The sequence below is a fragment of the Echiichthys vipera genome (assembly GCF_963691815.1).
Source record: "Echiichthys vipera genome assembly, chromosome: 10".
Classification (NCBI taxonomy): domain Eukaryota; kingdom Metazoa; phylum Chordata; class Actinopteri; order Perciformes; family Trachinidae; genus Echiichthys; species Echiichthys vipera.
In genome coordinates this window covers 17,159,617-17,177,438 of record NC_139835.1, presented here as the reverse complement: position 1 = coordinate 17,177,438, position 17,822 = coordinate 17,159,617, and the positions used below count along the sequence as shown (strand labels likewise).

At 41.5% G+C, this 17,822-nt stretch overlaps 1 protein-coding gene across 7 annotated transcripts in view; it reads right to left on the bottom strand.

Moving 5' to 3' along the window:
- pkp4 (plakophilin 4) overlaps window positions 1-17,822 on the bottom strand; it is an 84,836-nt gene that overhangs the window by 17,516 nt on the left and 49,498 nt on the right. For all 7 annotated transcript variants that reach the window (XM_083920974.1, XM_083920971.1, XM_083920977.1 and 4 more), the window contains 6 exons: window positions 17,355-17,548; window positions 16,456-17,038; window positions 7,364-7,534; window positions 3,447-3,657; window positions 2,196-2,328; window positions 867-1,080 (listed from right to left, as the gene is read on the bottom strand). In XM_083920974.1, coding sequence (XP_083777100.1) covers window positions 867-1,080; window positions 2,196-2,328; window positions 3,447-3,657; window positions 7,364-7,534; window positions 16,456-17,038; window positions 17,355-17,548 — 1,506 coding nt within the window. The remainder of the gene's footprint in view (window positions 1-866; window positions 1,081-2,195; window positions 2,329-3,446; window positions 3,658-7,363; window positions 7,535-16,455; window positions 17,039-17,354; window positions 17,549-17,822) is intronic.

Sequence of the window (17,822 nt, the reverse complement as noted above, 5' to 3'; positions counted from 1 at the left end):
CTGTCCTGCTGTAACCCCACTATCAGGGTTGCAAGGGTTATTAATAATTCGATAATTATTCCAGCACCCTTTGCACTCTACATACATTAATAATACAAATATATATCCAAGTGGACATTTGCGCCAAATTGGAAGACATTCCTTCCAGGGCTTCCTGAAGTATCGTGTTCAAAAGAATGTGACTGACAGATGGACGGACGGACGGACAATTTGAAAACGTAATGCCTCCGGCCACAGCTTTCCGTGTATTCCGTTACTCCCCTAGCCAGCACACACAGACCTCCTAAGGATCTGATTCTCTGTGAGAGCAGTGAGAGTGAACCAAAACAATAATGGTTCAGGATGGACAGCTCAACAATGAGGTGAAACTCGCTATGAACCTCCATAAAGTCGAGAGGAGCAGCACATTCAGGTGATAATTCTCTGTAGGTTCATCACTTTAAGCGCCTCTTTTCATACATTGCACATTGTTTTTACAGTGATTTTGGTATAAAAATATATATTATGGCTGCTTTAAGTTATTCACCAAGCAAAAACGTCAAACATGCTCTGGTTCTTAAATGTGATGATTGGCCGGTTTTCTCCGCTTCCTCTATTTATTGCATATTATTGGGTTTTGGACTGCTGCGACAACAATATGAGAATGTTGATGGAATAATAATTAGTTGAAGTCCTGAATTACAGGAAGTGTACTTTTGCTTTCTTCTCATGCCAGATGGAAGAACTCAATAGTGTATCATTATTATGTGGAAGAATAACAGAAGGAGGGATAAAAAAAAACAACACGGCATACCCACACCCTCAAAGATGAGGCGGAAGCTCTGAAAATTAAAGCACAGATATATCCTCCACACATGCAGACTTACCTGTGACAAGCTCCCGCACTTCTGCATCTACGGTCTTTCTCAGCAGGCGGAGCAGAGCCGGGATACCTCCTGAGTTCTTCACAGCGATCTTATTCTCATCCATAGCCTTCCCATAAACAAGGTTCCTCAGAGCTCCACATGAGTTCTTCTGCACCTCAAGGGCCTTGTGGTCTAGTAGGTCCACCAGATGTTTAATTCCTCCCAGCCGACACACCTGTGGACAATGCGAGTGAGATTTAACCCGTGAGGAGCAAAATCATGCATTTATTCATATGACAAGACAATCTATAAACAGGGAATTTATTCATGCTGAGATACAAATTATTTGCAAAAGTAATGCTAATCTATGACAAGATGAAAAAAAAAAGCCTTCAGCACAGGAGGTGGCAGTATAAAAAGACTCAATTAACATTTTCATCTGAAGAGAAGGATGAAAAGTAATAGGAAAAGATAACTCTATCAAAATAAGCTTCCTGCTTTTCATTGTAAAGTACGAATCATTTTGTGTTATGTTGACATTTGGCATCTGCGAATAAAAAAAACATGTTCCTAATCTCTGACGTCTTGTTCCTCTTTTTGCTGAGAAATGACAAGCTCGACCTTTAATGTTTGAGTGGAAAAAAGGACGGAATGCCGGATTCATGTGCCTATTTTAACTCTTGCTGCGTGCGATGGGTGTTTTTTGAGTGAGCAGTCTGAGTGACTCTTTGTCTGTGTGTGGGAATCTACAGTTGATTTCGTCTCAGTGGAGGTCTCTGCTGAGTCATTATCATTTAGTTGTTCAAATATTTCAGTCTGGACTAAAGTGGTGGGCCGACCGACGGACCGGAAACTTTGGATTTATAAGATGACATTGACTTGTGCTCTACCATGCAATAAGCAAGAACAACATCAGCCAGAGGATTTGGCAGATTAGCCACCACATCATGAGGCTAAGCGTGCGCAACTATATCAAGTGTGGAAGGTCAAGGTCAAGCTTAAACCAGAATATCAGTGTGGGCTGTGATGGCTGTATACAACGGAAAGTTTGGGTTGTAATTATATTTGTTTGCCTTTGTTTTCTCCTCTAAACAAAAATCTATGTGTGTGGACAAAGCTTTAACGATGTAGCTATCATTTGAGCTCTATAGAACAAATAGCTGGAACTCCCAGAATACTGTAAGTAATAAATTGTAATCAACTGCAGCCTTTCTTTAAATGACAAAATTGGCGCTGATTAAAGCACAAAGAGTATAGATAATACATACTAGAAGTTAAGGTGGTGAAGTACAGATTTCGACAAAGTCATTCCAATAAGACACAGTGTTGCCTCAGCGGTACAATACCTACCTCAGACTTTACTCGATTGTCGCCAAAGCACAGGTGCTGCAGGTAGGCGGCTGCGTTGGCCTGCACTGAGGGGAAGTGGTGCTGCAGCATGTGAATCACCTCCATCAGCTCTGGGTCGCGCCAAGCAAACTCCCTAGAATTAAAGGCGGGGTGCGGACAGGGGCGGGAACAAAGTTGTCTCCTTAAAAAACACAGGCACAGTTTCCCACAGAATTATACTTCAGCACCCAGGGGCAAACTCATAACCCCAGGAAAAAAATATTAACATCCATTTGTTTTCTGTATGCAGCACACTAAAGAAAGAAGTGAGCAATATAAGCAATATAAGTAGGAACTGTTTTGCACTCCTAAATTAATAAAATATATTAGTTTCTATTGTTATTGGCATGTTACTAAAAAACATCTGCAACTTAGTGCCGCCCAAGACGATTTTGATTGGTTTAAAGAAAAATGCAAACAAGCAAGAGTGTATTTCTCCCCCAGAATGGTAAGCTGAAAAACACACTGGTGCAGGGTGTTAGTCAGAAAAGTTGGGGTGGGCAAAAAGACGAGAGGAGCGGCTTGTCACTAAAGCTACTACTACTAGCTTCGGGGCTAACCCCCTTGACTTTACATACTTGGTTATTCCTGAAAGGAGTTTATATATATATATATATATATATATATATATATATATGTGTGTATATCTTTGAAAAAATATCCCCAGTGTTCAGGCCTAGTGTTTTATGCAATGCAATACACTGGCAGAGACGCTGTGGTGATTTTCCCTGGACAAATATTCTAGGAGGAAATTTTACTGCAACACACTTCCTGAATGGACCTGGGCCATCACTGGTCCCCCTGATGCACTCTCTTGAAGTAGTTACACTACAGCAACATACACGGGTGTAAACAAAAGCTCCCAATGTGTAAGGTCAGGGGAGGTTTACTGTGGAGGTCAACCCACTCTCTACGCTTACACATGTCTGTACGACAAGAGCAGACGCAGCACTTTAGCGTATGTGAGAGTCTATTGTTAAGAGGCCAGGCATAGTAGAGCCAGCTTAAAAGCTAGAGCTGCATGTTACTACCCAGGGGGCTCCCTGTTTGAATAGTAAAAGGACACCGGTGTTGACCCAGCAGAACAGGGGTGCCTTGTAAGCATAGGTAGTTCCTAGACTGTTTCCTGCTACACTACGCTGGCTACTAACCACTGACTACATCTAGTAGTTTAGAAACACAGCATTGCACTAAAATTTGAGAAGCACTTACCTTGGATCCTTCTGAATGCTGTCTATGGAGGGTGAGCGGGTAGCGCCATCGTCCATGACAACAGCCTGGCGGGTGTAGTTGGGATCGGAGGGCCGGTACTGTGCTGAGCGATACGGATCAGCATAGGTTGCTGCTGTGTTAAGAGCATAGTTGTTTCTTTGGTAGATCATGGTACTGCGCTGGCTGGGTGTCCGCTGGAGACTCCCCGCACCTGAGGGCCAAAAAAAAACCCAACAAGTTTCAGACAGAAAGTTTAAACATAAAAAAGAAAGTGAGCTCATAAAGCTGTTTGTGGAGATTAGCAGCATTTGAACCTTTTCAGCTCAACTCTGGGCTTTGCACACCGGTAGCATACACTTTAAAGCGAGCTGAAAATACAAACATACGGCCGTTCCGTCAGACTCAGCAACTTCTAAAATCTTGAACCAATTAATGATGAGGATAAAACACAGCTCCCATGGCTCCACAAAGAAGAAGTCTTCTCCTCCAAAGGGCTGTTTGCATGTTGTTTTGTTTTTACAAGATTGTGTTTAACCAGAGGGATCCTGCTGGTGTTCAAAAAAGGAGGACAGGAGGACTCAACCTGCTTGATAATCCATAAATCCTCTCCTCTCTGCCTTCCAGCTCCTTTGCATCACTGTGTTCTTAGGTTAACTTTTCCAAACACAGCAGAAATGCACAGGACACTATGACCAGCTCCAAAAAAAAACAGTCGGAGATACATCAGTAAAGCAAAAGCATCACAAACACGCAGAGAAGTCATCCTTCCAGCCGAGGTCCAATATTCAGCCTGACAGCATCTCGCTTCAATCGGCTTTTTCCTTTTCCATTCCCTCCAAATAATATTATAACCTAGTTTTGTTTTTTTCAAACACAATGGGTCACAAACACAGAACTGCGTAAACAAGCTGGTTGAATTTAAGCCCTCCTTCTCACCAGAGCCACGTGACTGCTGCGCTGGTCAGATCACTATCAGAGTGCCAACAGGACTGGGCATGTGCATGATCATACTCCCTCCTACCGGACACCAAGACGTCACCTTGTGGGGCCACTCCAAAAATACAATTTCTCAGTTCAGTGCACTTCTATGTTTGGGAGCAGCACTTCCCTGAAATATGCTTATCTCCCAAAACAAAGCCAAAGAGACTGGAGGACTAAATCCTCAACAACATAGTATAGAGTTGCAATTTCACAACTATTTGGATTCCTCATCTTTTCAGACAAAGGTAAATATTTTTGCAGTACTTAACATACCTATCTCACTTGCACAAAAAAAACCACAGTGCAAGCTTCCTAAAAAAAGCCAAAGAATGCATGAAAAGCCAGTGGAGAAAAAATGGCCCATTGAAATTTAATTTCACAACATAAAGAAAACTCTGGAATCAAATTGGATTTTTTAAATGGAGGTAGCTCTTACAAAGACTCCATATTGAACACGCCTTCCAGCTCCGCCCCCCACTCACCCTTTCTCAATATAGCTGGCATAAACAAATTATAGCGGCTCATCTGGGGGCTTCTTCACAGCATCAATAGCGTTTATTAGTGAACTTATTGGTCTAAGCGGCTCTGTGTGCCAAGGAGAAGACTGAATGGAATGTGTCAGTGCAAACGAAGCATGTGTATCGAGACGGGGTGGGTGATGAGACGAGAATGCCAACATCAGGAGAGCTGAAAGAGAGCAGGCTGTGGGTAACCAAGCTGTCCCCTGGCCCCTCAATCCTTCTCCTCATTCTTAGCGTGACACACGGGTAATGGACTCCTTTGTGGCAGGATGACATATCAGTACCTGCCTATTAACTCATGTCTCACCCTTTCTGCTGACAGTGGAGTGGGGGGGGGGGGGGGGGGGTGGAAAGATAGGCAGGGAGGGAGAGGGTGACAGAGTGAAAGAAAAATTGAAAGCAAGAGAAAAGAACAAAAAAAAAAAGAAAGATATCACATAGGTAGCAATAGAGCTAAGGGGCATATGGACAGAGAAATGGTGTTCCCTACGAAGGACAATACAGCAGAGTGCCTGTGAGAGATTTGAGGACAAAGAGAACATCTGGGCTAGACAAAAATTATTGCGAAGATGGGTCTGCTTAAAATTAAAATGTTGGGAAAGAATTGGGCTTTTCTTGCATGACGACACAAGCGAAAAGGAGAGAAAATTAAGGAAAAAAAAAAAAGGAGTTTTTGGAGGGTTTGGAAATAATTTGATAGTTTGGTCTGTTACACACACACATTCAAAACAAGAATACTGTATTGTTTGTTATCCATAGCGGGGATGTCCAAACTTTGTTGCACAGCAGACCGTTATGAAATTGACAACATTGTTGCAAGACCAGCCTACGGAAAGGAAGGAGGGAATAATGACCAAAATAAACATAGTTTATATTATTATATAAAAAGCTTCTCAAATTCATTTATTTATTTTTTAAAACTAATTTACTACTACTTAGGAGTGACAGTAATACAGGGCTACTTCACCTTTTACAACATCAGATACAAGCACTTTTCAAGCCTTTTTTTTCAGCAACTAAAAACGTAGTAAATTGCATATTTATACAGTACATAAAGTACATTGATTACAACACTTCTTCATTACATTAAATTGGACATTATTATGCTATAAACAATCAAATAAATGACTTGTGACAGCATTCTACAGAAGGGTGACAAATCAAAGGAAACCAAAACAAAGTTTCATGTTTCAAAATGTGTTATCGGATCATAAATAGACTTGGCATCCTATATAACCTTCATTTCAAGCACTTTATTCAAAATCAAAGCACTTCTTTTCCAAGCAATCTTGGAAACACTGCATTATAATTCATGTGTTTTCAAGAATTTCAAGTACCTATAAGAACCCACATAATAGGAACACAGTATGTTCTGATCAAGTAGTGAATGACAGGCTATACAATTATTTAGGGTTTCTTTTTGACGAATCATGTTGTTTCCTAGTGACCTGGTAGCAAATATTCCTAGGACCGGTACCTGTCCATAACCCAGGGGTTGGGAACCACAGAGCTTTAAAGTGTAATTCTGGCACAAAATCATCCCATTGTCTTTTTAGCACTTACATACATTAAAAAAGCCATCAAGACAGTTTTTTTCATGTATACATTAGCGGAGAAATCTGATAGAGTCGCTAACAGTGGGACGTGGCTAACACTGATTAGCTCGAGGCATCACGGTGAAGGCATTAAAATGGCTTTTTCAACCACTAATTCTGCTCGAAATAACACCAAACCTCTGCAGTAGCATGAGAAGAGTCCCTAAACATAAAACTCAGCACCAAAAACGTAGTTAGCGAACCGTGAGTTTATTTAAAGAGTGTTTTGAAAGACCAACTGGCCCCGACACCAGCTCCAAAAGGAAGGAGCCCATTGGTGCTTTATTTTATGTGTAGGGACTATTATTATGCTACTGTACAGGTTTGGTATTATTTTGAACAGTAGTAGGGGTCAAAATAATCGTTTTAATGCCTTCCCTGTACTGCCTCGAGCTAATCAGTGTTATCCACGTCCGGCTGTTAGTGACTCTACCAGATTTCTCCTTTAAAAGTTCAAACACGAAAAAAGAAAACTGTCTCGATGGCTTATTTGATGTATGCCAGTGCTGAAAAAGACCATGGGATGAAATTTCACTTTAAGGATTGTTGTACCATCATCATTTCTGACGCCATTTTTTTTTTAAACACGTGAATGTCATGTCACTTTTACTTTTCACTTTACTTAGTGATAGCTTTAATTTGGTGAAAAACTAGTTTACAGATCAATGCAAGAGCAGCATGAGTTACATCATTACAAGATGACAGGCTGACTTGGTTATTGTGTGTTTGGTGTTATATCCTTTGTTTATCTTTAAACTTACTGTAGTTTTTTTTTTTTACTTGCCACATGGCTTTTACCATTAATAAAAGTGGGACTGACCTGAGGTGCTCCTATAGAGGGTGCCCTGCTGGGTGTGGCTGGGGCTGCGGTACAGCGGGCCCTGAAACGTCCGATCCTCATAGATTGGTGCAATGTGGCGGTCTGGGGACATGGCTGACCTTACGTCCTGGCCCAGCTGGCTGTGTTGACTGGCGTATGAGCTTCGTATTCCTGGAGATGCAGGAGAGTGGTTAGAAGATAAGAGGTAAGCAGCAGAATTGTCGAGTGATTACACAGACACTTTCATAAGTAAAGTGTCAAAGGTTTGGGCACTCTGCCATTCAACCACCATGTGTCCTGTCAAAGTGTCATTGGGGAAGACAGGGAACGACTTTCAGCTTATTTGTTGTGATTCTTTCTTGAAACAGTATCGGATAAATGTCCCAAACATATTGAAGTGTTAAATAAGAGGCTAGACAAAAAGAAAAAGGTTTTTTTTCCCCTCACTTTCTAGACAGCCATTGGGTTTCCTTTCATTCTGTTGGGGTATAAAATCAGTTTGATAGTTGACTTAATTTAGATATTCAATCACAGTAAACGGCATGTCTCCTTTCATTGTCGTCAAAGTTCATGTCATGGTTGTATGGCAGTGCGTTTCACTGATGTGCAAAAACTACTCCACATGCCCGTACAACAATAATGCAACACTGACAAAAATAAAAGCAAATGTGATGCACAGTGTGACCTCACTAAAGCAAGATTCAGGTCTGTAGGTTCATTTCTACACTGGATGAAATGAATGGAAATGGGTAGAAACAATTTATTCATATAGATTGTTAGTAATGTATACATAGAAATTATATGATAGTAAATAACAACACATGATTCCACTTAAACATGAAAAAAAATTGTATTAGCTCTCCCTGAGTCTGTGTATCATTGCTAATGAACACCTGTTAAAGTACCGGAGGGTAGAATAAAGACAAACAATGGTTTCTCTATTTGAATTGATTTTGTCACCCCAAATACGAAGCAAGGAAGCCTTGGCGCATGAAGCCTCAAAGAACTAGCATTGACAAAAACAGACGGCTGCATTGTCTTATGTCGTGTGTTGCATTTGAACACAGCACAAAGACCATGGGCCAACAGCCATTGAACTGTCAACATCCATGTATGTTCTGCACCTGATAGGAAACAACTAGAAAAGAGTCTTTATTTGTACTGCAAAGAATGTTGTGAAGAGATGGACACAACAAAGGAGCCAATTGCTGCCACTATGAATCTGATTAAACATTCTCATAATATACTCTAATGTACAAATTGAGAGGCGGAGGCAAATAGTAAATATTGCATTGCACTAAATGGGTAGAAAGATGTTGGGAAAGGTGCAATACGGGAAACAGCAACAAGCTAACCCTGACATGGGTGAGAGAGAGAAGCACAAAGGTGAGTGCTCTAATTTAATTTAAACTCTCTTACGCAAAAGTCACAAGTTGTGTATAACTCAGCCCCAAGACCCACATCCACGAGACTCTTACTCTCTAAACCAACCATCTCCAAATGCCTAAAAATCACAACGCAAACACAGCAAATACAGCAAATACAGTATATGTGCTCTTTCATAAAGGGAAGACCTCTTTGGTTGTGGTTATTCATTTCTGTCACACCTCAAAGAGCTGAAATCAACGTTAGTCCTGCCATTCCCCCGATTGTCAAAGAGTATTTAAATCCTCCTATGTGCTACACACTGCCGGTGAAGCCAATGGCAGACAGTTTAAAAAGAGCCTGTTGGTCTACATCCCCTCCCGTAGGGTCAGCAGGGAGAACAAGACTAAATAGCAATAAGTAAAAAGAATGTTACAATTTAAACGTAGTACAAAATTGACTCGTTTGAGGCTGAAAGGCACCACATTAACTCGAACATGGCTGTGCAGGAGATGGATGATGGGCTGTAAGGCTGATAATAATGAAGGTCTAATGCTTGAAAATTGACCACAATTACAGCGTCATTCAGCTAATCATTCCCCTGATTAAATTAAACTTGGGGTTGAATTTGTTATTGTGACAAGAGGGACAATAATGTTTGTACTTTCACTGTTAAGTTCTGGAGAAATCATGAACACGTTATGGACTGTTGTACACTCCTTTAAAGCTTAATGAAGGCACAGGTACAATGAAAAGAAGAAGACAAAGTGGGATAAAAAGAGATCTCAGCTTATTTTGATCTGCATGCCTATGTTTATGTGTTTGTGTTAAACCCCACATCAGTGAAGCTCACTACACTGTGAAGCCCAGCGGACCAGTATACATATGGCAACTAACTGCTCATTGCACATTTCACGAGCCTCCACACGTCACTTGGGTCCTCTCCAACTGCACAAGCTCAGGCTCAGACTTCTGCTAAAAACTAACTCTGCCATGCAGAACCTGCTAAATGAAGGATTCTTGTCACAGTTTGAGATGGAGGAAATGAATAAATAAGAATGTTTGCCTCCTTTGGGAGCAGAGGCCCTCTGAGGGCAAGGCGAGTGAAGATTTTAGATGTAGATAGCGGGCCAGACTGAGGCTGACCTCTGAAGCACCAAGCAGTTAAGAAGCAGAGCTCTGCGGGGGCATCAAAAGACCCTGCTATCTGCAGGGCATGGCAAATACATAAGTAATAATTAATTGTGTAGATTAGTGGTAAGTGTATATTAATAAGATAGTTGCAGTCCAGATTATGTGCTGGTTTAAAACGAGTTAATAGACAGGCCAAGTCTGAACAGTATTCCATTCAAATGTGTCTAAATACTCTATGATTACAGATAGGGAAGGTTTCCGTTGCCACCGTACTCTACGGGGGAATTGTTGGGTCAATGAAATCATAAATAAGTCATAGAGTGTGGTCTTTACCTACTCTGTAAAGTATCCCGAGATAACTTTTGTTATGATTTGGCACTATAAATAAAATTGAATTGAACTGAATAGATATATTTTGTGAAGATCATCAGCTCAAGAGCGAACTATTCAATACTGAGCCACTTTGACAAAATAATAACTTGATTTAAGATTATGTTAAACTTTAAATGAAGGTTTTCTCAGATTTCTATTTCCTCACTGGCTGTCTGTTCAGCCATCAGACACCCTTGGAGTAAACAAAATGCTATATTGCGCTAATTATCAGGTTCATACTTTTATCTTGTGAACATGTTTATATGCTTTAATTCAAAAGAACACATCTCATAAAGTCTGCCTGAATAAACCTGTATTCACCCTCTGTCTGAAACTCTCCGTTTTGACGCCTGTCTCTTTAAGCCCCCCTCCTGAAAAAGCTCAGTCTGCTATGATTGGTCAGCATTTCAATGTCTTCCGCATCTGCACTCTCTGGGTTTCTGGGTCATTGCAGCCAGGGAATGACTGTAACAGCAATGTACCAGCAATTTCTACCTATAAATAGTACAGTTGTGACATCAACATCAACAACTGTACAGAAGTCCTGAGTTTAGTCCTTGTTTAAATGGTACAATTTATGAATACAGGCTGTGTGCATTTCCCTGTGGATTGAGAATTTTGATACTTTTACAGTATTTATACAGCAAAATGCAAATCTCGCTTTTTACAATATGAGACCTTTAAAAAAAATCTTGCCTACTCTGCCTATGCAAACAGTTCGGCTCCTGCCAAAAGCACCCCATCTCCTCCTCCCGACCGTCCGACTTCAGTGAGCCACTCTACATTGTTTTATTCCTGAGCTGAACATCAGTCCCACTTCGCACCTGCTTCTGGTTTGTTTCTCTGTTGTTTAAGAATATCTTTGTGGAAAAATAATATTAAAATTTTACATTTTTTAAAAAAAATTAGCAATTCAAAAGGATTTTTTTGGTCACTACCATTCAATTTAATCAATGAGTCACTTAATGAAATGCTTTCTGAGCAGCTTAGAGGGTTTTAGGCACTCCAGGGTCAATGTCTCTCAGCTTTTAGCGTTTTCTCTTGTGGCTTTTTTGCTAAATGAAACACTTAAGCTGTAAAAATCACAGGTTCACAATTTCAGACGAATCATTGGGTTCTATTTAATACAAAATTTTGAGGCACGGGGGGGTAAACTTAACTATGCATGACCTATAATGAAGTACTCTGAAATGACAGGCATGCGGTTGTGCAGAGTAGGCAGTAAAACTGAATGCTGCTGCTGCTGTGTGCTGTAGTGGCACGCTCAATAGCCCAGGAAGCCTTTCACTCTGTGGCAGTGCACACAATAGCCACTAGCAGAAGCTTGGCAGGAAATCAGTTCAGCTTCTCTTGTTCAAAGGTTTAAAGGGGGTGAGGATATGAAGAGAGAGGAGGTAGTGGGAAGACATAAGGAAAAGGCGGGAGCAACAGAGAAGAAAGCGGGAGAGAATATGCCAGGGGAGAGGAAAAGAAAGGGTGAAAATGAAAAAGAGGGTTAATGAGGTTGTCCAGGACCACCAGAGATTTCTCATCCCATGTAAAGCCAGGCTGTGACCGAGTGGCAGGGACAGAATCTCCCAGGCACAGGAGCCTTCATGCATATCTCTCCCACTCAGCAGCCTGACTCCTGAAAGTAGCAACATTCAAACAACCTTAGAGGAGACTAATCTGCTGCTTTTTTTTATTCTGCTCCCCTGGTAGAAGAGCTGCAGTCACTTCTAAAAGCATCTGCAAATTGTCAGCGAGAAATAACATACTGCTGTCTATTGAGGATGAATGGCCCACATTCCTGGTGCGTTATAGTCATTTAATTCTCCCCCTCAGCCCTCTCACCGTGGCTTTAACAGATTGCACTTGGCAGAGGCTAGATGAAGGGCGGTGGCGGGCTTGGCGCGTGCTCGCTCTAGAGAAACAAACACTTAAATGGATGCAGCTGACTGCATTCCTCAACAAAAATCATTTTCAAATACTCTCTCCATTCAAACAGGAGAACAGAAATGGTCTACAGAAAATGTGTTAGAATTAAATGAAGTTAAAATAATGAATAATATAAATTAATAAAAAATAACGTGTACTACAGTTAAATCTACCATGGCTCGGCTATCAGGTTGACAACGCACACACGCAGATTTTGCCCCTTGCTCTTTATTTTGTCCCATTCCTCTCTGAAATGGACATTGAGCGTAATGGGCACATTATTAGAGGCAATTTGTCTAAATTTTTCAGCAGCAGAGGGAAGGTACGACATCCTGCCAACGACAGGTGGGTGGTGGGAAAAAAAGGTGGCAAGGGCAAAAGAGAACAACAAGATAGAAGAAGTAAACGGGATAGAAAAAAAGAAAACAAAGGCGAACACTCAATGTGTGACGGAGCAATAGAAAGCCAAGGAAAGGAGGCAAAACATATTCTGACTGATACTGACAGAAAACCACCAACGGCAACAATATCAAGGTTAGGCTGTCGGAGGGCGTTTGCCAAATGCTTGCTATTGAGCCTTATCACGTGATCATCCCATTTCTTTCTACTACGGCTCATCGAACACAGAGGGAAAGGGAGACACAGAGAAATGGGTGGGTGAGAAAGACAGAAGGAGAGAAGAACGAAAACTTGGGAGAGCTGTCTACGAGAGACAGAGAGAGAGAAGAGAGAGGAGAGAGAGAGAGAGGAGAGAGAGAGAGAGAGAGAGAGAGAGAGAGAGAGAGAGAGAGAGAGGAGAGAGAGAGAGAGAGAGAGAGAGAGAGAGAGAGAGAGAGAGAGAGAGAGAGAGAGAGAGAGAGAGAAAGGCTCACCAAGACAATATCCCATTTGTGTCTGCTTCATCATCATCGACATCATCACCATCACACATCATTAGTCAGGGCAGTGTAACAAGAACCTGCAGACGAATCTGAAAATTAATTTCTGACAGAAGCAGGTAACGCGAAAGACGAGGAATTCTAGTAGCGACAGGTCGCACTACCTCTGTGAGTGACAGTTCTCTCTGACCAATCAGTGGTCTGCAGTGTTTTAACTCCACCTTCTATAATCGGCTCAGTTCGCTTAGAACCCCGATGTAGATAGTACCAATAAAGTATCAAGTACTTTCTACAACTTTTGCTTGCGGAAAACCAAAAAAAGAGCGTGTCAGGTAGAGTTGAGTCAAGGCATACCATGCGGTGGGAAAAAAGATGATAACACTTCAATAAACGTGGTAAAAATGGCTATTGGATGGAGATGATTAGTTTACAGAGAGCAGATGAAAAGGCACGTGCATATGCAACACAATACACTGAAGATGACAGGACACCGATGTCACAAAACAACCAAAAATGTTCACCTTGAATGTCATCATCAACCAGGGCATCTGAGGATTGCCCCAGGCAGCAAGAAGTCAAGCAAAAACAGTAAATTAACCTTAGAATTACAATACAGTGATTTGCTGAACAAGTGCTTTTTTTTTTTGTTTTGGACGAAAACAAAAGTGCTCTTGGCTTTTATGTGGAATTCTGATTCCATTATATCATAAGTGATTACATTCATTTATTTCTTCAGCTAAAAACCTTTCATATGAAATGTGAACAAAAAGTGTGGTTTTGCCGTGTAACAACTGTGGTTTTCATTCTTGCTCAGAGCTACATTCTTATCTGCAGGAGAGATCTTAAAAAGAGAGAGTGTGAAATTAATCAGTACAGGCTCACATCTGCCTCTGGCTGTGGGGTCAAATCGGCCGGCTAGAAACAAGGTAGGTGTTTGGCTAGAAAACATCAGCCACGATTGTCCTGAAAGGATGACGCACAAGCTAGTTTGGACAGGAAAATCTGATCTCTTCAACTGTTCTGATTGAATTACACACACACAAAAAACACACACATTCAAACAGCCACCTTATTTTGTCCCACGATTTGGCCTTGATAATGCATGAATTAAAGGATTCGAAAGAATTCTTCTACCCTCTAAAATAAAATTAAGTTGCTTTTCACATATTTAACCTCCAAATTAAAACTACGTCTAACATAAACCCCATGTTTGCTTAAAGGGATCATTTAGATTTTTATATGAGGTACTTATCCATAGTCAGTGAATTATCTACAGTAGATGACGGTCGGTACGCCCCCCAGTTTGGAGAAGCAGGCAGGGGTCCAGAAGCAAAAGACAGTTTTTTCTGGTGGGGAACTGAAGCCATTCTATGCTCTCTTCAAAGCCAACAGAATATGTAAACAAAAATAGTAGTTTTGGAGAGCTAAAATACATTTTGATGATGCCCCCGCCCACATCAGTACATTGCTTAGCTTCCGTGCCTGTCCTCCATGCTTCTCCAAACTGGGGGCATGCCGACCGTCAAAAAATTCAAACTGTCCCTTTAACATAAACCAATATTCTTGATAAACTTGCTCAATTCAAAGAGCAACTTAACCATGTCTGAAAATCTTGTTTTTGGCTTCCAGTGCTTAAACATTAAACCTTGCTTGAAATGTCTTTTTTATGTTTTCAAATGCTTTAGAATATTAAGTCATAATCTTTCTACAAACTATAATAAAAACTCATAGTCATAACCAAATATTAACTGTATGGGCTACTATCTTATGACTATTAGATTTTCTTTCTTGTTGTTTTGTTAACAGCAAAACTAACCTGTATGATTAGCAGTCTATTATACTATTTGAGCTAATATTTGTCTTCTTACAGAAAACTATGTTTTGGCTACACTCCAGGACAACCTCTGACCTCACAGTCGCTGTTTATTTTCAGATTCAGTATGCTGAGCAGACAGCCAACAAAAAAATGTATCATTGTCCAAATATTTACAGCCGGCGCTACAACTCCTCTACTCAAGAAGTTCAGGAGAATTTATTAAAAATAATTATGTGAAAACATACAAAGTTGAATTACTCCAGTTTTACGTGCTAGGGAAAATAAAATACCCATTTAAAAAAATACTTTATTGCTTTTCATGATATCAATGCTTTCATTTTCAAAGTAATATACACTTTGACTCATGATAAATTATAATATTAATGGCTTGAATTAAGCATTTATAGATATATAAATCTGGCTATGTTGAAGCCTTTAGTCTACCTTTTTTTAATGCTGGAGGTGTGGCTCCACATACACACACAGACACACACACAAACATTAGATCCAAACAGCTACAGTATAAGCCAATGTCAAAGAATGGACAGCAAGGAAAGCACTGTGCACCCTTTTCCCTCTTTGATTTGACAGTATTTACCAGCTGCGACAGTAATGCTGGTGTTGTTCTCACCTTGTAAGTCTGTGTGTGTACCATCATGGCAAAATGTGGTCTAGAAGACACCTACCAAGACTCCCCCAATTAATTACAAGCCTGGTGGCCTGCAGAGCCCAAATTGACTCCATGCTGGGCTTAAACTTTAGGGATTTAAAAATAATAATAAATAGAATTAATATGACTTATTCATTTCTGCTAGTGCTGCTGAACTAGTTAGCGGATTTGCTGTGAATGTAGCAGTGCAGTGTGTGTGCAGGTGAATAAATGCTTCAACTCCTCAAGACCCAAGCCAAGTCCCCTGCTGATTAAAGTGAAGGGAGTTAGCCCAGAACAACAACTTAAGCTGAGGCTCACTGGACGTCCTTTAAGGTGGACCGTACATAGTCAATTTAGGGACAAGCAGCTCCTCCTTGTTCTGCTCAGCACCACTTAAGTCCAAATTTTTTCAGTCCCTTGAGTGGTTAAGTTAAAGTTGTATTCCATCTATTTAATAGTCTTTCAAGTTACTATCTATCAAAGAGTGAGTTAAAGCAATGGTGACTGATCATATGACCCACTAATGAAAGCACTTCTATGCCACGTTAGTGACGCTGCTGACAGCGGTTGGTGTGTTGGCCCAGATTGTCACCAACGGTTATGCTGCGTTAACTTGTAATCGGAATAAAAAAATACAACTTCTGAGTCAGGCTTGTAGTAAGAGTAGAAGAATAATATGAACATGTGTGTGTGTACGGATTTAGGAGGTAACAAATAGGGGACTGTAAGTAGAGAGGCGAATATCTTTCAATAAAGTTCACAAAAGAGCAAAAAAAATTGGCAGCACACATGGTGACCATGAACGTGACAAGATGGAGGCTCTGAAAGAACAGGCTTGCCTGCAGTTACATCTTATTTCTTCAAATTTGGCGTTGTGGCTGATGTGATCCCACCAGATGGTGTCTAGTTTACTATTGAGTGTGTGTGTGTGTGTGTGTGTTTGTATGCATTTGAGCACCTGTTAGGCAGTCGGGTCGCGCCATCCTTTCGTAAATGTCGTAACTCTGGGGTCCATAGGGGTCGGTGTTGTGGATCATGGAGCGGGGCAGAGTGGAGCTGTAGTGCTGGGGCACGGCGGTCATACTAGCTCTGACTGGAGACGACGAGTGAGTAGGCTGCTTAGTCAGCGGACAGTTGATGCTCTCCGCCATTGTCAGAGGCGAGCCCATGCGGCCTGACTTTGACCCCGGGGAGGCCTGATAGGGCGAGGTTGTGCGGCTGGCGCTGCCCGATCGTGAGTTTGTGGAGCCCATGCGTCGCAGTGCAGCAGGGGAGTTTTTCTGCGTGGAATAGGGTGAGCTGTTGCCGCCGCTTCTGGCGTTACTGGTGCGCTGGGCGAAGGGCAAGGTCGTAGAGAAGATGCTGGAGAGGGGTTTGGGTTCAGTCACAATTGGGGAGCCGTAGGCACTGCCAACGGATGTACGCAATGAGCCGCGGGAGGGTGACATACTGCTGGCGTAGGCTGGCGAGTGAGAGCGAGAAGGCACTGAGCTTACCCTCCGCATAGCACGTCCAGGCACTGCTGCTGTGACTGCTGGAGTCTGCAATCAGAAAGAAAACAATATGGCTTCGTGCATTTCTGTCTCTAGTCATTCAGATTAGGTGCTGGAAATCAGTAACAATCTGACTTACACTACAATAATGACATGGTAAATAATACAGCATTAAATAAGCCAGTTCATTACATGATTATGTTGCACAGTGTACCTTCATAGCCTTTAAGCATTACACTGTTACATTTCCTTAAAATCATGTAGCAACAATTTCTCTTTTATTGCGTAGAATTAGAAGTTAATTGTCAAATATATTTTGTGCTTGACAACAGCAATATGGTGTACATGTAGTTGCTGGCAGCACCTGGGATGAAGCCTGGCCCTCAGCCCTGGTATTCCTCCCCAGGGTACCAGTGCCGGCGCCAGGGAAGGAGTGCTGAATCCTGAGCTCAGCCTTGCCCAGGTTTTGGCTGCTGACGTAGCCGCTGCCGGCATCCTGGTAGCCACTGTCCGAGTACGAGTTCATCTGAGTTGAGCTACGCGAATTCCCAACAGACCCTTGGAGCGTGACAGAAAAAGAAGACCAAATATTAACATGCAGAGAAAGAGGAGAGGGAACGGTAAGAGGGAGAGGAGACAGACTCATCATACATGATTTCATAATAGACATGACCTTTACCTAGATAGCATTACTAATGGCACAGCAGGGGAGGAATTATTCTGCCACCCCTATAATTCAGTGTGTCACGGTACATCATTCAGCCTTTCATAAGCTGTGATGAGGGAACAGTTGCAACACTCTTACTATAAAGTAAGACAAAGGTGCAGCATG